The sequence below is a fragment of the Dreissena polymorpha genome, chromosome 5 (assembly GCF_020536995.1).
Source record: "Dreissena polymorpha isolate Duluth1 chromosome 5, UMN_Dpol_1.0, whole genome shotgun sequence".
In the NCBI taxonomy this organism is placed as follows: Eukaryota; Metazoa; Mollusca; class Bivalvia; order Myida; family Dreissenidae; genus Dreissena; species Dreissena polymorpha.
The window spans coordinates 65,817,551-65,834,486 of NC_068359.1; the positions used below are offsets into that span (position 1 = coordinate 65,817,551).

At 33.8% G+C, this 16,936-nt stretch overlaps 2 protein-coding genes across 2 annotated transcripts in view; both read right to left on the reverse strand.

Annotated features, from left to right (window-relative positions):
• Window positions 1-826: 826 nt before the first annotated feature.
• On the reverse strand, window positions 827-9,541 carry LOC127832363 (laminin-like protein epi-1). Its single transcript, XM_052357799.1, has 6 exons — window positions 9,280-9,541; window positions 7,364-7,601; window positions 5,806-5,895; window positions 4,693-4,818; window positions 3,682-3,741; window positions 827-1,696 (listed from the first exon to the last, which is right to left on the reverse strand). Exons 1-6 carry the CDS (start codon window positions 9,292-9,294, stop codon window positions 1,434-1,436), a joined length of 792 nt encoding a protein of 263 aa, XP_052213759.1. The 5' UTR covers window positions 9,295-9,541; the 3' UTR covers window positions 827-1,433.
• LOC127832364 (tenascin-X-like) overlaps window positions 827-16,936 on the reverse strand; it is a 169,982-nt gene continuing 153,872 nt past the window's right edge. The window contains exon 7 of the mRNA XM_052357801.1: window positions 827-1,402. The gene's annotated coding sequence lies outside the window, so the exon portion shown is untranslated. The remainder of the gene's footprint in view (window positions 1,403-16,936) is intronic.

Sequence of the window (16,936 nt, forward strand, 5' to 3'; positions counted from 1 at the left end):
TCAAAGGTAAAAAATATTGCTTCAAAGCGGCGCAATAGGGGGCATTGTGTTTCTGACAAACACATCTATTGTTGATGAGTTGTTTTCAATGGACATAAGTCTCGATCAGGGACTACGGGGTATCATACATGTACGTAAAGTGTCATCCCAGATTGGCCGGTGTGGATCTTCAAAGACTTTCTTTAGACATTAAATTCCAATAAGGCAGAAAGTGTTGTTCCTGATGGGTATATGTGAACTGCACAAGGCAATATAGGGCGAGACAAACGTAGAGTAATTACGGTAATCAGCGACAGCACTCTCCGCCTAGACAGGATTTTGTGTTTACAACATACTTCCTTTAAACGAGACATTCCGTCAAGGCGGCAAGTGCCGTTCCTGATTAGTCTGTGCGGACTGCACAGTTCAATCTGAGATGGTACTTTATACACATGCATGTAGCCCAAATAAAACCACCATTGTGTATGTGCTACTTTGCTTGATCTTTTGTCAAAATACTAGTTTCGTCTTAATCCGATCTTAATATTAATGAAAACAGGCGCTGATGACATATGTGCATATTCAAGTACATGAGTGATGCCTTCTGTGCTATTACCACGTGATTTTGGCGATGTTTGTGACTCCGGTGGTGACTCCACGGTGACTCCGACTCTGTTGTTTTGTTTCGTATAATCTTACGGCAAAATGAGAAGACACTGCTTATTGCAATATTTTGTTGTCAATTAAGGAATAACATTTTATCTGAAATGAGTATCGAACAGAATTTATATGAACAAATGTAAAGGAAGCTAACTTCTAAAGAACATAGAAAGTACCAACACAAGTATTGCTATGATGACGTTTTATTATAAGCAAGTAGAATACATAAAAAATGTAAATACATTAATATACTTAATCATGGTTACACCAAACTAAGCAATTGATCCACACAGAATTGTTACACTTTTAATATTTGTATTAGTGTATTCTTTCTGATGTCAACATGCCCACGTATTAACAACTCCAATCAATGCCGCATACAGTTCAAATTAAATGATGTATGTAAATATGTATGCACAGTATGTAAGCAGAAAGGCTAAGGAAGACTGTTTGTTATCTTTGTTGTTCATACGGTCTTTATATACAAGTTATTTTAGTACAAGAACGGGCAGATTAGATATGGTCGGATATAAATTATTGTATAATATATTAAAATGACGATTTACGTAGCTTTTATCGTGTATTCTCTGATGTCCCAATACTGTGAAACTCTTATACATTTGGTTATATAAATATTTACTTTTGAGATTGTCAGTACCAACTACTGTTTACGAAATATAGAGCACGTGCAGAGGTGTCAGCATAACGTTTTCAGATGCAATTTGGACAGTAAAATCGTAACTGTATGTTGGCTACCGTCGAGGTCACCGGTAGCCCACGCTCGCAACTCTGCGTTAAGAAGACGGAGCACCGAACCCAACAGGGGCATCCAGACATAGCTTTTTGTCTGGCCGGCCTCCCTCGAATACGCAGGGAACGGTTTCGTTGTTGTACTTCCAGCCGCGAGGGGTTTCACACAGGCAGTACTTGTCGCGGCACTCGATGCCATTTCCTGCTTTTCCACAGCAGTCGTACGTGTGACATTTGATGCCCGCCTTTCTGTCGCATGCGTTTGAAGAGCGGACACCGTCCTCGACGCATTTCGCGCCAAACGGAACTAAGAGAGAACAATTGGCATTAAATAAAAATCAAAGGTCAATAGGACGTTTTAATAATATGATTAAACACAAACAACTCTACAACTAGAATATAGCGCGCAAAAATGATGTCCCTTAATAAGTAACACTAATATGAAACAAAAAAGTGTTTATCTTATTATGAAAGGATCCAGACTTTGTCGGCACAAACTATGCTGACCTATATAAAATGCATTTTTAATATTATGAACTAACAGTATTTGAATGAATCTTCCATCGATATATAAAATAGATCGGCGTTGTGCTTACATTCTGAGTCCGTGTTGTTTTTGCTTTGTGCAAAGTCTTTAAAGAGACCTTTCCACGTTTTGGTAAATTGACAAAATAAAAAAATGTGCATCGGATTCGCAAATTTTCGTTTTCGTTATGGTATGTTTGAGTAAACAGTAACCATGCTCTACAATAGCTATTATAAGCATCTTTTGGCGATTTAAAAACCTGAAAATTATAAAGCGTTGCAACGCGAAACGATTGAACAATTTGAAGAGTTGGGTTGTTGTCGTTAAATGTTGTGAAACTACGAGGATTGCATATATAAAGTATGAAATAAAACACCAATTGTATGAGCACGGATAGCCGAGTGGTTTAAATGGGAGACGTTTTTACTCCAGGACTCCAGGGGTCAGTGGTTCGAGCCCTGCTGCGGGTTTGTTTTTATTTTTTGAATTGTAATCTTTTTACTGGAGATTTTTTGATCGAATTTTTTAATTCATCAATATAAAGCATTTAATGACAAACTTTAATACATGACAAAATCTGTGAAAAGGCCCTTTTAATATCTGTTTCAGAAATGCCGTGTCATTTGATACCCGTGATTTGTAATTATGTGGTGCTCGCTGCCATTTCGGTAAGTAGCAACTGTTACATACAAACTGTTGGTTTTTAACTGTCATTGGGTTGTCCTGTCTTAAAGGGGCCTTTTCACAGATTTTGGTATGTTCTGAAGTTTGTCATTAAATGCTTTATATTGATTTATGTAAACAATGGCTATAAAATGCTCCCGTAAAAATCAAGAATACAATTTTTTAAAAAGAAAAAAAAGGTAACCGTCAGCAGGGCTCAAACCACTGACCCCTGGACTCCTGGAGTAAAACGTCTGCGACTTAGACCACTCGGCCATCCTTCCGAATACACCGCCTGATGTATTTTATACTTTATATAAGCAATCCTTGTAGTTTCACAAAATATAACGGCAACAACAGAACTCTCCAAATTCTTAATTCGTATCGCGTTCCAACGCTATATAATTTTCGGGTTTTTAAAAGTCAAAATATGCATATACAGGCTATTTTAGAGCATGGTAAATGTTCAGAATTACTGTTTCCTCACAAATATCATAACTAAAACGAAAATTTGCGAATCTGAAACAACTTTTTTCCTTTTTGTCAATTTACCCAAACGTGAAAATGCCACTTTAAAATAAGGTCTTATAATTGTTATTTTGAGGAGCAAATTTAATCAACAGACGAGCGAATAATATGGTATTTCATTAGCGCTTCCGGTAGCATAAATCAAACAGTTATGAATGGTCAATACAGTCAAAAATATGTCAGTTTCTTGTAACAAAAAGTGACGTTATAATAAATAAATACATTAAATATCTCGTGTGTGTGCTTTATATGTATACATGTACTTTAAGAACTGAGTAATAGTTATAGACATTTCCTGATCAAAAGACTTAATGTTCGAATGGTAGACAACTTAGTTCACATAAAACACGAGCAAATAATAAGGTATTTCACTGTCGTTACCGAAATTATGAACAAACAGTTATAAGTGGTCAACACCGTCAGTAATAGTATCAGTTTATGTTGTGTATCTAAAGAAAAGCAATTATTAAATCAATAGAGTTTTTATTGCTGTATATGTATACATTAATATCGAACGCTTGCTACATGTGTACTATTTAGTTTAAGCATCATAATGTACAACATAAAGCGCTTACGGGGAGGTTGGCACGTTCCATCTGCGGCGCACACATTTCCCCCATCACACTGATTAGGACCTTAAAATGAGTATAAACCAGAGTAATCAAGAGCTTCATCATAAACTTGAATTACAGTGATGTAAACTTGAATTATAATACAGTTGTTACTGTCGCGGAAGCGTAGTGGATACGGTGTCCACCTGGCGTTCAAGAGGTCTCGCGATCGATCCTCATCTCGTGAACGTTCTTTGGATTTCCCTGTATAACATTTCACCAACGTGCAATACAAAACTCAACGTATTGCAACTGTCTAAAAAAAATTCACAACAGTTTTACGGGAAGTGTTTGGAACTTCTTTCGACCCATTTTAGTACCAAACACGCGTATTTGACCGTCATATTTTGCGTCAAATGAACACCGGTTACGTGATTTCCTAAACTGAGCCAAACAGACAAACTTTAGCGCATATACACTTTGAATAATATATCCTTTTGTGCAATAACTATGTAATATTACACATATGTCGGATCGAAGGTGTTTAAATATTTACGATATCTAAATTCGTGCGTTATGAACGTTTATGTTGTTTGTTAATAAGCCGATGTAAATTCCAATTTGTATATGATTTTAAATTTGAATTTGAATCCTGTTCTACGGCACATGTAAAGAAGAAAGCGGTTACAAAAGTTCAATATCGGCTCTGTAAAACATGAAACAACTCGCTGTAACGCGCGGTATTTGATTGGTCTGGATTACAGTATATCACAATATAAAAGGAAAAACAAAGCGTGATGCAGCATTCGATGGGAAAGGACTGAGACATAATCACCAAGTAAACGGCAAAAGCGTGATACTTATAGTGTACCAGAGGATCGGACTGTGGCATATAACAGTATGCATATCACAAGCGTTATGGTGCGCATCCAGACATTGCTAATTGTTTAGACCTTACCACAACGAAAGAACATATGCTAGATTTGAAATGATTTTAAGATATCATACGATACAATAAAAAATCGTATTACTCACAACATTGGACAGGGCCATCTTTTGGAATTTCACCGAACTGGCAGAAACATTCTCTGACGTTGGCCGACTCGCAGTTCATCCCTGGTTTACAGCAGATTTGCCCGACACCGGCTGAACAATTGGGACCTGGGCATGTAGAGCAAATTTACTTGTCTTTATTTGACACGTTACGAATGTTATTTTTTTCATCCTCTCATGATTGATGTTTTTAAAGTTAAACATAATTAAATTTCCGACTGTAACAATTTACACTACATGGCGTTCTGCTTATAAATACTATTAAAGGGGCCTTTTCACGTTTCGGAAAATTTTCAAATTAAAAAAACAATGTTTCAGGAAACAGTAATACTGAACATTTACCATGCTCTAAAATATCCATTATATGCATCTTTTGACGATTTAAAAACCTGAAAATTATAAAGCTTTGCAACGCAAAAACGATTGAATATTTTCTGTTTTGTTTTCGTTATATTTTGTGATACTACGAGGATTGCTTGAATAAAATATAAAATACATCACTCATTGTATGAGCACGGATGGCCGAGCAGTCAAAGCGATTGCATTTTACTCCAGGGGTCAGTGGTTCGAGCCCAGTTCAGTTTTGAATTTCATTCTTGTTTTTTACTGGAGCTTTTTAGATCCAATGTTTACATTGATCAATATAAAGTATTTAATGACAAACTTCAATACATGCCAAAATCTTTGACAAGGTCCAGCCATTACACCGCGCAAGACAAACTTATCCCGACAAAGCCATTTAATGAATTTAAGTGAATAGATTCCAAACTTCCAAATATTTAAACACTTCTCTAATAGAGAGAAGACATGTCGATAGTTTCAGGGTTTCTTGCAGAGCACTGGATGATGAGGTTAAATAAATCTGTTCTAATTATTTTCTTATTTTCTAATGATTTGTTTTAAAATTAAACAAACGAAAATGTCAAACATAGTACACTTATATGACGTTCTTACATATAAACACATGTGCATAATACTCTGCGCGTGAAAACTTTATCTTTACAATGCTGATATAAATCCAGTTTCATTTCATAAGCTTTTATTGAGTAAATTTACTCAAGATGACAAGGTAAGCAACATTATAAGTATACATACAGCAACTGGGGAACTCGCCATCGAATTTACATTCGCATTGTTTGGTCGTTTTGTTGCACTGAGCATGCTCCGTTTCTGAGCAATCAGGGCCTACAAACGAATGAAAAGGTGAAATAATTTAGTACCGGTACGTGTATTTGTTGTTTTTTAGATAAACATAAAATGTTCTTATATCAAAATTTACATTTAATGTCGTGCTAAAACTTAACAAAATGTCATTATACTACGCGATACAGCTTTAACCCGGCAAACCTGAAATAAATCTAAGTGGATAAATAGATTTTCAAAGTCCAGCCATATTGTATTTGAAAAAAAAAAGGGAATTGCATATAGAGAAGACTTGTCGAGTGTTTTGCGTTTTCTATCAGCGCAAATTAACTTATTAGTATTTGACATTCAACTCAAATTCTTTTGTTCGAGTTATTTACTTGTTTTGTTAATATTTGTGTTTTAAATAGCATATTAAAATATCAAAAATCACATTTAACTTTACAAGACGTTCGTAAAATAAACACAATTAGGTTATTACTCTGTGCGTGACAGCTTTATTCTGGACTGCACAGGCTATTCTAGGAAGACACTTTACGCGTATACACTGAACCCCTATTTCACAGAGCACGGCTCAAATGAATTTACTCTTTTTAAATATTTGACCTTAGGAAATGTTATGGAGCTCAATATTGAGTGCATTTAATGAGGACACTGAAAAATTACAATATAGTCTTAAATATGATGCCCGCTTGGTCTATCAGTGAAATACACATCAATGTCAGCACTGATCGAGTGCTAATATCACAAACTTTCTGTTGTATCTTAAAAAAAAGCATTAAACTTAAAACAATAGAACGGAATAGCATCACAAGTCAATGCTAGATACATATTTAAATATAATTTGAAGTTTAGAACACCATAACTGGCGTCAGTGCTTTCTTGAAGAATCGGTATTCGAAAATAATCCATTTTTCTATTAATTCCTCCAGGTTGTGTTTGTTAAGGTGTAAAAAAATAGATACCAGAAAACATTGTAACCATTAAATAATTGTCTACCATTAAAATGTTCTTACAGTCATTAATTGGCACGTGACAGCTGTATATTGACGATGCGGACATAACTTACTTAATGCAATAGAAATATTGTGTGTTTTAAAAAAGACATTTCAAGGTAATGGGAGAAGAAGATAAATTATTGTACGTACAACACTTTGGGAACGTTCCGTCGAAACTACATATACATGTGTTGGTGGTGTCTTAAAAATTAGCCGTGTTCGGATGTTTGCAATCTGGACATTGTATTGAATTTAAATCATTTACTATAATAAAATAACGTAAATCATCGTTAATAATCTAGTTAAAGTTATCTGCAACGTGTGATGCATTTGTAAATGATGTAGTTGTCGATATATTTTACAGCTGCTTATTTGTACACCGTTTAATGCCTCATCTATTTTCCTTAATGATAAGGCGTATGTATATTATCTATTCCGCGTTTTATTACAAGGTTTAAATATGAATTGAAATGATTTCTAAAAATTACATAATGTTGCCTACTTATACATACATCCATCATCACATGGCGTCTCGGTATCCTGACAGCTTGATTTAGAACTGCTACTGCCTTCCTCCTTAATTTGTATGACGATTTTATACTTTGGATCATCGGAATCGGTATCATCGGAACTTGATTTGCATCCGCTACTGGTCTCTTCGGATTCGGTCTCCTTTGAGCATGGTTTATTTTCCTCCACACATGGTTTTGTGGCACACTGGCACACAAGTGCAAGGAGAATGCAGTTAACCTGTATAGCCGAAAGGAACTATCACTTGATTTCGTTCTAGAACCATTTATTTCAACTTAGACTTCAAGTTAAACTTAAATATCAAGATGCATGATTAATCTTTGTTACAATGGAAAATCCAAATTTGACATAAACATGGACACTAAAGAACAGTATTTTGTATTGTATATTCTCCTTGATGTATTGAACAATAATGTCTTCCACAATACCAAATGTGATTGCGGTAATTCTTTGATTATGACCTGTTATATTTTTTGTTTGAATATTGACCTAATAACATGCCAACCGAAATGAAATATAGCGATATTACTATTATGAATAAAGTAAGTATTTTTCAATAGCAATTATAATTATGACTAGTTCTCAACTACAAATTAGTATGACTGGTTTAAGGGCAGAGACACCATGTTCTGCTGTCCGTAATACAAAACATGTAGACGGTTGTTTAGCAACGAAAACAAAGTGGCATTTGTAAACAAGCGACTTTTTATAATGAATATAATCTCAAATAAGCATTTTTAAAATACACGTTTATCAAAAATTACGTTTTTATATTGAAATCGTTGCTGCTGAATGGTTGCTATCATATATGATTATGTGTATATTGTTTCCTAATGCCTGTAACAATATATGGTCTTGCAAGTTGTGACAGTAAATACGACATGTAAGTCGATTCCAATTAGATGGGAGAATATATGTGATTGCCTGGTATATTATCTGGTTGTTGACCCGTTCTCCTGTGGTAAGAACATTGTAAGGAATGTACCTGTTTAATTTAATTGCGTGTTCACTCTATATAGGGATTCCGACGATTCGGGGTCAGAAATAAAGAGGAAATGTATGTTGTTTTAATCGCACAAAAGCACTCACATAGTTATTTCTGAGACCAAATAATTGTGTGATGTTGAACAGGTGTTTCCTGATTGTGTTTCTGCGTATCACCTAAATAAAATCTATTGTTTTCCTTTGCTGACCAGGTAAATGCGCTACTAGTATAAAGATGCAAACAACAGGCACAGACCACGTCGTATTTTATGAAACAAACAACTAGAGCTAGTCATAATTGCGCAAAGAAAAATGTAATTAATGATGCTGACTTAGATCAGTTGTATATTCCAACGGCTACTCAAATAAATATAGCATTAGCTTTCTATGTAATAGTTATATTCAGGGATAATTTAATACTGATCAAAATTTGTGAATAGTGACACATACTGAGATCAAACAAACGTAGAAATAAAATGTAAACCATTATACAAGTTGTCATAACAATAAGTAGCATTTTAAGCAAATATGTTAAATGTCCGAACGATTTCGTTTAGGACTTTCTAGAAAGTATTCGATAGTCTTTGTAGTGAGAACACAATTTATTTCCTACATAATTTACAACATAACTGGCATTAAATAAAAGTATGTATATTTTAAAAGGTCTGCAAAAACAGTTGTTAATGTGCATTTAATGAAAAACGTCGACGCCCTTGAGTGTTCAAATGAACATAAAACCATGTGTTCGCTTACGGTATCCATGAATACGTTTCCCTTAAGTTATTCAATGCTACAGTTTTATCGGTCCAACAAATGAAAAATCGCATCATGCTAATCTACAAGTATAACAAAACGAACCCTTGCATTATATGAAAGCAATGATTTAATAAATGAATAAAAAAAGATGACTTACGATAAGTAGCCTCATGATGTTCACGATTTCCTCTGATTATTTGAATTTTAATTCAAACGCAAAAGTGGAATAAATACAACACCAACTATCGCCCTTTTATATATCTTTCAGACACGCCTCTTTAGAAAGTCACACAGTCCAATATACATTTAAGCCAATAACAATTTAGGTTATTATGGCGTCATTAGCACCAAAGCCAGTGATAATTCAGAAAACTGAAACGTCGTCAATCACACGTTTTATTGACAGTAATGTTAATGTCGGTTTGTCGTTCGATCGGAAACCGTACCACGAACACAAGATAACAAAATATATTTTCCTTAATTTACATGTAACATATCGTTTTGAACGCCTACGTTATCAAGTGTAGTTTTCAATGGCTTTTCTATAAGTTTTGTTGAAAATAACAAACAGCTACCACTATAATATTTCGCATCTACCTGTTGGTAGTCTCGTACAAATTATATAAAATGCACATATATTATATTATATCTGGGCCGTGCTCTGTGAAAAGGTAGTTTAATGCATGTGCGTAAAGTGTCATCCCAGACAAGCCTTTGCAGTCCGCACATGTTAATCAGGGACGACACTTTCCACAAAAACTTGATTTTTGCTAAGAAGAGACTTTCTTGAAACGAAACTACATAAAAGCGGAGAGTGTCTTCAATGATTAATCTGTGTGGACTACACAGGCTTATCTGGGACGACACTTTACGCACATTCATTAAACCCCCTTTTCACAGAGCACGGCTCATATTTTCAAACACTTCAGTTGATTAATACATGTTATAACATGTTCTAGTCGAATTAAAACATAGTATTGGCAGATATTATCAAATACGAAAATTATACGATTTTGCTTTTAAACACTTATTGCGTTGTTGTCTCGTGTTTTTTATATATTAAATATATTCAGACAATGTAATATTCTCGCTATGGCTACAATTACACGTTCGTTAGTTAATGTTTGTTGTTGCTGGTGATTTTTCTATATTTCGTTTTTAAAGCTTTACTTTAAGGACTACACAGGATTGTGTGTGTTGTAAAATCACGCTTTATGTCGATTTGCAATATTGTGTTTTTCTTGTTTAACTTTGTTATTAAGTCTATTCACAACCAAAACATGCGCTACGTGTAAGTGCATACCTTTTTGCACTGAAATATTTAAACTTTAAAATGGTGAGTGCAAACAGATATCATACGGAACCGTTTTACACTGAAATATTTACTGTTCGTTTAAAAGTTGTGAGTGTAAAAAGGTGATCATGTTAAATTGTTGTTTTTGTTGATTTTTTCAATCGAATTTATACAGTGCTTAAACATTCCAGTGAAACACACATATTTAAGCCGTGCTCTGTGAAACGGGGGTTTAACGTATGTGCGTAAACTGCCGTCCCAGATTGGACTGTGCAGTCCGCACAGGCTAATCAGGGATGACCCTTTCCGCTGTTAAAGTATTTTTCGTTTCAAGAAAGTCTCTTCTTAGCAAAAATCCAGTTTTGGCGCAAAGTGTCGTTTCTGATTAGCCTGTGTGGACTGCTTATCTGCGTACTGCACAGGCTAATCAGGGACGACAATTTACGCACACTCATTAAACCCCCTTTTCACAGAGCACGGCCCAAACATATTGCTGAGATATTAATATATATTCTTTACAAACGATGAAAAACATACATCAAAAGTAGCAATATTACAGAATTACATTCAGTTTTAACAAAACTAAACATAAGAATTGTTAAAAGCAAGTCAAAGGAGTCCATATTTTCATAATTGGAAATTATTGACCTTCGGACTTATTCTGTTTTGAATTATGGCCCCTCGGATTTAATCTGTTTTTCTCGAAGATGCTTGGTTTTGAATAAACGAAAAAATTTCACACGAAATGTATAACAAATATGTTGTGGGTTTCTTTATGGAAACAAAGTGTGTTCCGTTTATTTTGCTATATATTTAATTATATATTTACTATGCAACCAGTGAGATGCCAGTTGTGTACGAATGGACATAATTTAAAATTAAGTTCCATGCACACAACCTTAAAATGGAAAAGGAGGGGGGAATGCATATATCTGAGCTTGCTGCGTTAAGTTAGGTTTGATATAGATATATAAATAAATATATTAATAAATATATAAATAAATAAATATATATATATATATATATATATATATATATAGAGAGAGAGAGAGAGAGAGAGAGAGAGAGAGAGAGAGAGAGAGAGAGAGAGAGAGAGAGAAAGAGAGAGACAGAGACAGAGACAGCGAGAGACAGAGAGAGAGACAGAGAGAGAGAGACAGACAGACAGACAGATGGAGATGGATAGGGAGAGGAAGAGAGAAAGAGAGAGAAAGAGAGAGGGAGAGGGGGAGAGGGGGAAAGGGGTATATATTTCCTTCCATAAGACATTAAATAAATGGCGTATTTAAATATAATAATATATTAAGTACCCTTATATACCTTAATTCGTGTAAAAATCGGATAAAAAATAGTATGGTGATACATGTGCTTAAAGTGGGAACCCCATGACCTATTTCTAAATCAGAGACCCCGTAACTGGCCATATGTGTGTATATATATATATACATTAACAGCATGCGTTTAAAGTAGGTTCAAACCATACACCATTTTTAAGAATGATCAATCATAAGTGTGATGTTGTTGCGTATCCCAATTCAAAGTGGATCAAAATATTGAACACAACAGGAAGAATTTGTGCTTGCGGAAGTTGAAATTATGATTGAAATGTTATTTAATAAATAGTTAAAGCGAGACTATACGATTTTTATATGCGATTAATTGTAATTTATTGATAAAAATATGTTACAATAACACAAAATAGGCAAGAAAAATTATACATTGAAGCCGAATTTCATAAAATGCAGAAAAGACAGAGTAGCGCCCCGAGCCGATTGTGATGAAGATATTTCGTACATATTTTCCTACAATAACCGAAGCATTCGTCTTTTTATTAGGATCGGAGTTAGTGTTTGTGTGTCGTATGAATAAATATCGTTGCCGGAAGTTAAAATGATCGGTAAAACTAGATTCACATCGTACATGCAGGATATACATGTTGGCGATTTTGACTATACAGACATTTTCGATTTCAGAATTAAATATCTGGCTTATTTCGCATTTTACGACATATGTTCTTCTTAACTTTTATTTAAATTTATATTGAAATATATATATAATAAGTTTTTTACACATTTTATATAAATTCATAAATATTTGACACAATCGTATAGTCTCGCTTTAATATAACGATTATGTGTTGTGATAGGACTGGGGTGTTGTGGTGTGCTGGGGTGCGGATTATAGTAGCAGAAGTAGTTGTGGTGACAAGCCGACAAAATAAACTTCAAAGAAAACGGTTAGTAGGAGTCCGTAACGTGCGTATTTCTACATAATAGTACAGAAGTATTAAGTTTCAAACACTATGTTGGAACATACAGCCTGTATATAGAAGTATCATCTAATCTAAAGTTTTACTCCATATTTGTTAAATTGTATTACTGTTAAAAATGTTAAAGGGGCCTTTTCACAGATTTTGGCATTTTTTAACTGATTCATTAAATGCTTTATATCGATAAATGTAAACATTGGATCGTAAAAGCTCCAGTAAAAAATCAAGAATAAAATTAAAAAAAGGAAAAGAACATTGCCCGGACCAGGTTTCGAACCAGTGACCCCTGCAGCCCTGCCAGAGTCCTGAAGTAAAAACGCTTTAGCCTACTGAGCTATTCCGCCGTGTACATATACATAATGTATTTTATACGTTATATAACCAATCTTCGTAGTTTCACAAAATTTAACGACAAAAACAGAACTCTCCAAATTATTCAATCGTTTCGCGTTGCAACGCTTTATAATTTTTAGGTTTTAAAATCGTCAAAAGATGCATATAATGGCTATATTAGACCATGGTAAATGTTCAGTATTACTGTTTCCTCACAAATATCATAACTATAACGAAAATTTGCGAATCTGAAACAACTTTTTTCAATTTTGTCAATTTACCAAACCGTGAAAAGATCCCTTTAATACAATTTTCGGTAATTTATTCTGAAATGGAATAGAATGTTTATATGTTTATTATCGACATTATCACATACAATATTTTTACAGAATAGTGAATATACTCAGATCAAACACACTTAATCGTAAAATTCAAGTCTCTTTTCAATTGTCAGACCAATAGATAATAAAGAATGTTTTGTCTTTGCTAGAAAAATGGGAAAGCAATAATCTCCCTAACTTATGTGTATCATATCAAATGTATGAATTAACATATATATATGAATTAAAAGTGATGCCAGATAAAATTTTCTTATCTTTACAATTGATGTTTCCTCCGAAATTATTATCAGCAGTCTTTAAAATCTTTATTTGCCGTTGTTTACATTGCACGCATAGGGAAAATTGATTTATTATTATCAATGCTATTAAAAGGCAACCACATAAAGTTCATACTGATTAACATTTTGTCAACTTGTTTTGTTGGTTTAAGGAAGACAGAGCACAGATAAACCAAAAGTAATTGTAATAGAAGTGGAGGAATTCGTCTAAGATAGTAACTTTCTGCGTGCTCTTCTTTTTCTGCATGTATTAACTATATCAGCTCAATATAATATTCACCCGCATTGAAGAAGACGAGTGTATACTTGAATTACCACGTTCTTTTCGGCCGTCTCCCGGACTTTCTGTTTGTCTGTTTACTGCTTTGTTGCGGTCCAGTGAGAGAATACTATTTGATGTGTATTGCTTTAAAGTGGCGGTAGAATTCATTAGCACTGTTACTTCAGCCGAATGTTATTAGCCCCAGTGCGGTTCTAATTGCCATATATCAAGCCTTGGCACGTTGGCACTGTATTGGCGGTTAATCGGAACAAGAAATTGTGTTACGCGATTACTTGTGATGCCTTCTAATAACATACAGCAATTACTGACATGTAATTTGTTGAATTTAATTATTGTTTTTCTTTTGCACCCGCTTTTCAAAATGTGTTCAGTTATTTAATTGTTCCATCCATATATAATGGAGTTGGTGGCGTAAACATAACCATTCGCAAACATCAACAGTTTTGTGAGTGCATTACCGTATCATCTGTTATATCTTAATTCATATGACAGAGATCAGTGTGTTACGTTTTTTTTGTGTAAATAAAATGTATGTAACAAACTCACACACAAAACTTTTCTCCAAATTTAAATAGCCATTTTAAAACAAAAGATGCAATGCATGTATTTCCCATGAATGCATTTGGCCAGCATTGAAATTGACAGTAAATGCAACTCCATTCTATCGATACAAAACACAACATAAATGTAAGAATTTTAAGAATTATATTAGAGATATACCACACAGGCATGAAAATGTACTGCTTATATTTCTCTCAATGCTACACGACAGCAATAGTTTTATCGTTGAAAAATGTAAGATTTTTCAAATAGAATTATTAGATTTTAAATAATATATGCAATACACACATAAACCTTAGTCTTTGATCCAATAAACAAAACTATACGTTTATTACTTACTGTATTTCTGGTATTAATTTAATTGCTACAAATACCATATAGTACTTGATATTTAATTCGTTCAAATGAAACCACTACAATTGTTCATTTCTTAATAATTAAACATAGCGTTATTTCGTTCAAGCTTAAAATTCAACAAACTAAGATTTAAAATCATGTTCATCGGTAACCTGTAGATTTATTTTAGAGATCAGCAGAGCAAAGTTTCCAGCTGCCTGGATTCTGGCTAATTATGATATCTGGTAGTGTAATCTCTACATGCAAGTTTAATTGAATTTTAGAGGTTTAACAAAAGGAAAAATAACTGTGTTTTTTATATATATGTTATCGATATAAAACCGAGTTGTTGCCATATGTCACAAAAATGATGAATATATCGTTTACAATAGAAAAATACGTGTCCTTAACTGTGGAGTTAAAAATGCACCCCGCAAGTTTTATACACACCGAAACAAGGATCTCATATTGGAAAATACCCCTTAACTGGCTAATCTCCTAGTATATATATATATATATATATATATGTGTGTGTGTGTGTGTGTGTCTGTGTGTGTGTCTGTGTGTGTTGATGACGATGAGTTGTATATGCTCAAGTCAAAATAACATAGTATGTTCTGTTCTGTTCTATGCAAATAAGTGTTTCATTACTTAAGCATGATTTTTTTACGCCATAATCATGTTCTTCAACATTATATATACGGTAATAAGTCGTGTTTATATGGTGTTTCAGCTGCTAATTCTACCAGTAATGATGAGGAATTATTTGTATGCTGAAGATGATTAAGGAATGATTAAATTTATGATCGTGATTTTGATGATTACTATGAAAATGTTTATGGTTAGGATGCTGATGATGACATATTCAATTAGATTGCACGATTGTTTCGTCTATTGTATTGTAATAGAATGAGTTGTATAGTTGCTTTAACAATTATTGTTGAACACAAAATAAAACCATGTTTACCTTTAAAGTTCTTATACGGGTGTTTACATTTTATGTTCAATAGTGGTGATTAAATTATAATGATAATAGAAAATAATAACAAGAGCACCGCATAACCAACGCTCGGCTGCGGGTGCAGTTTTGAATAAATAAAAGCTTGTCAGAATATTTTTAAGAGGTCACGGTGACCTTGACCTTTGACCTAGTGACCCAAAAATGGGTGTGGCGTGTAGAACTCATCAAGGTGCATCTACATATGAAGTTTCGAAGTTGTAGGTGGAAGCACTTTATAGCCAATGTTAAGGCTTTAGCACGGCGGACGGCAGACGACGGACGGCAGACACCGGACAGCAGACGCCGGACGACGAGCTGGCGATGACAATACCTAGGGTTTTCTCCGAAAACAGCCGAGCTAATAATAATAATAATAAAAATAATAATAATAATAATAATAATAATAATAATAATAATACATTGAATAAATTGTTTATATAACAAGAATATAAACTACGTTTTATATGGCTACAACCGCCGCTGCAACTTCTGAATAAATTTGTTAAAAATTAGTGTATTAAATTTATCCAAAAGAAGTGAAAGTGTTGGTAATGTTCTTGTTTCTATTTTTTTTTCAATCCCCCACATTGAAACAACCCGATATATTTATTTAAAGTCTATAACATAGTCTGATAGTTTGTCAGCGTGTATTTGTTCCAGACTTTAATAAAAACTAAAAGAACACATGTAGCATAGTAAAAATATCTGCTCTTCATTCGGAACGAAACAGTGCGACATGATTTAGATGCTGTTAATAAGTATGATGAAACATATAGCTTAAGCTTCTATTCGTTTCATTAGCATACATATCCAATATATTACACACGTTCTTGTAAGATTTGTTAACGTACTTTTCAATGAAATAAACATGTGTTACAAGCGCGCTCAAAAGGCCTATTTGATTGCTTATTAACCGCATGCATTCTATGCATCTGCTAATATTTTTTTATAATTATATAACATATGGAATGGACATACAGTGAACATGTTTAAGTCAAAGCATTGCACATACTTGAGCCATTATGAATACTTCAATCAGGAGCTGGATATGTAAACAAGAATTGGATTGAAAACGTGATTATTAAATGTAACATATATAGAGGATATTTTTTCATGTCA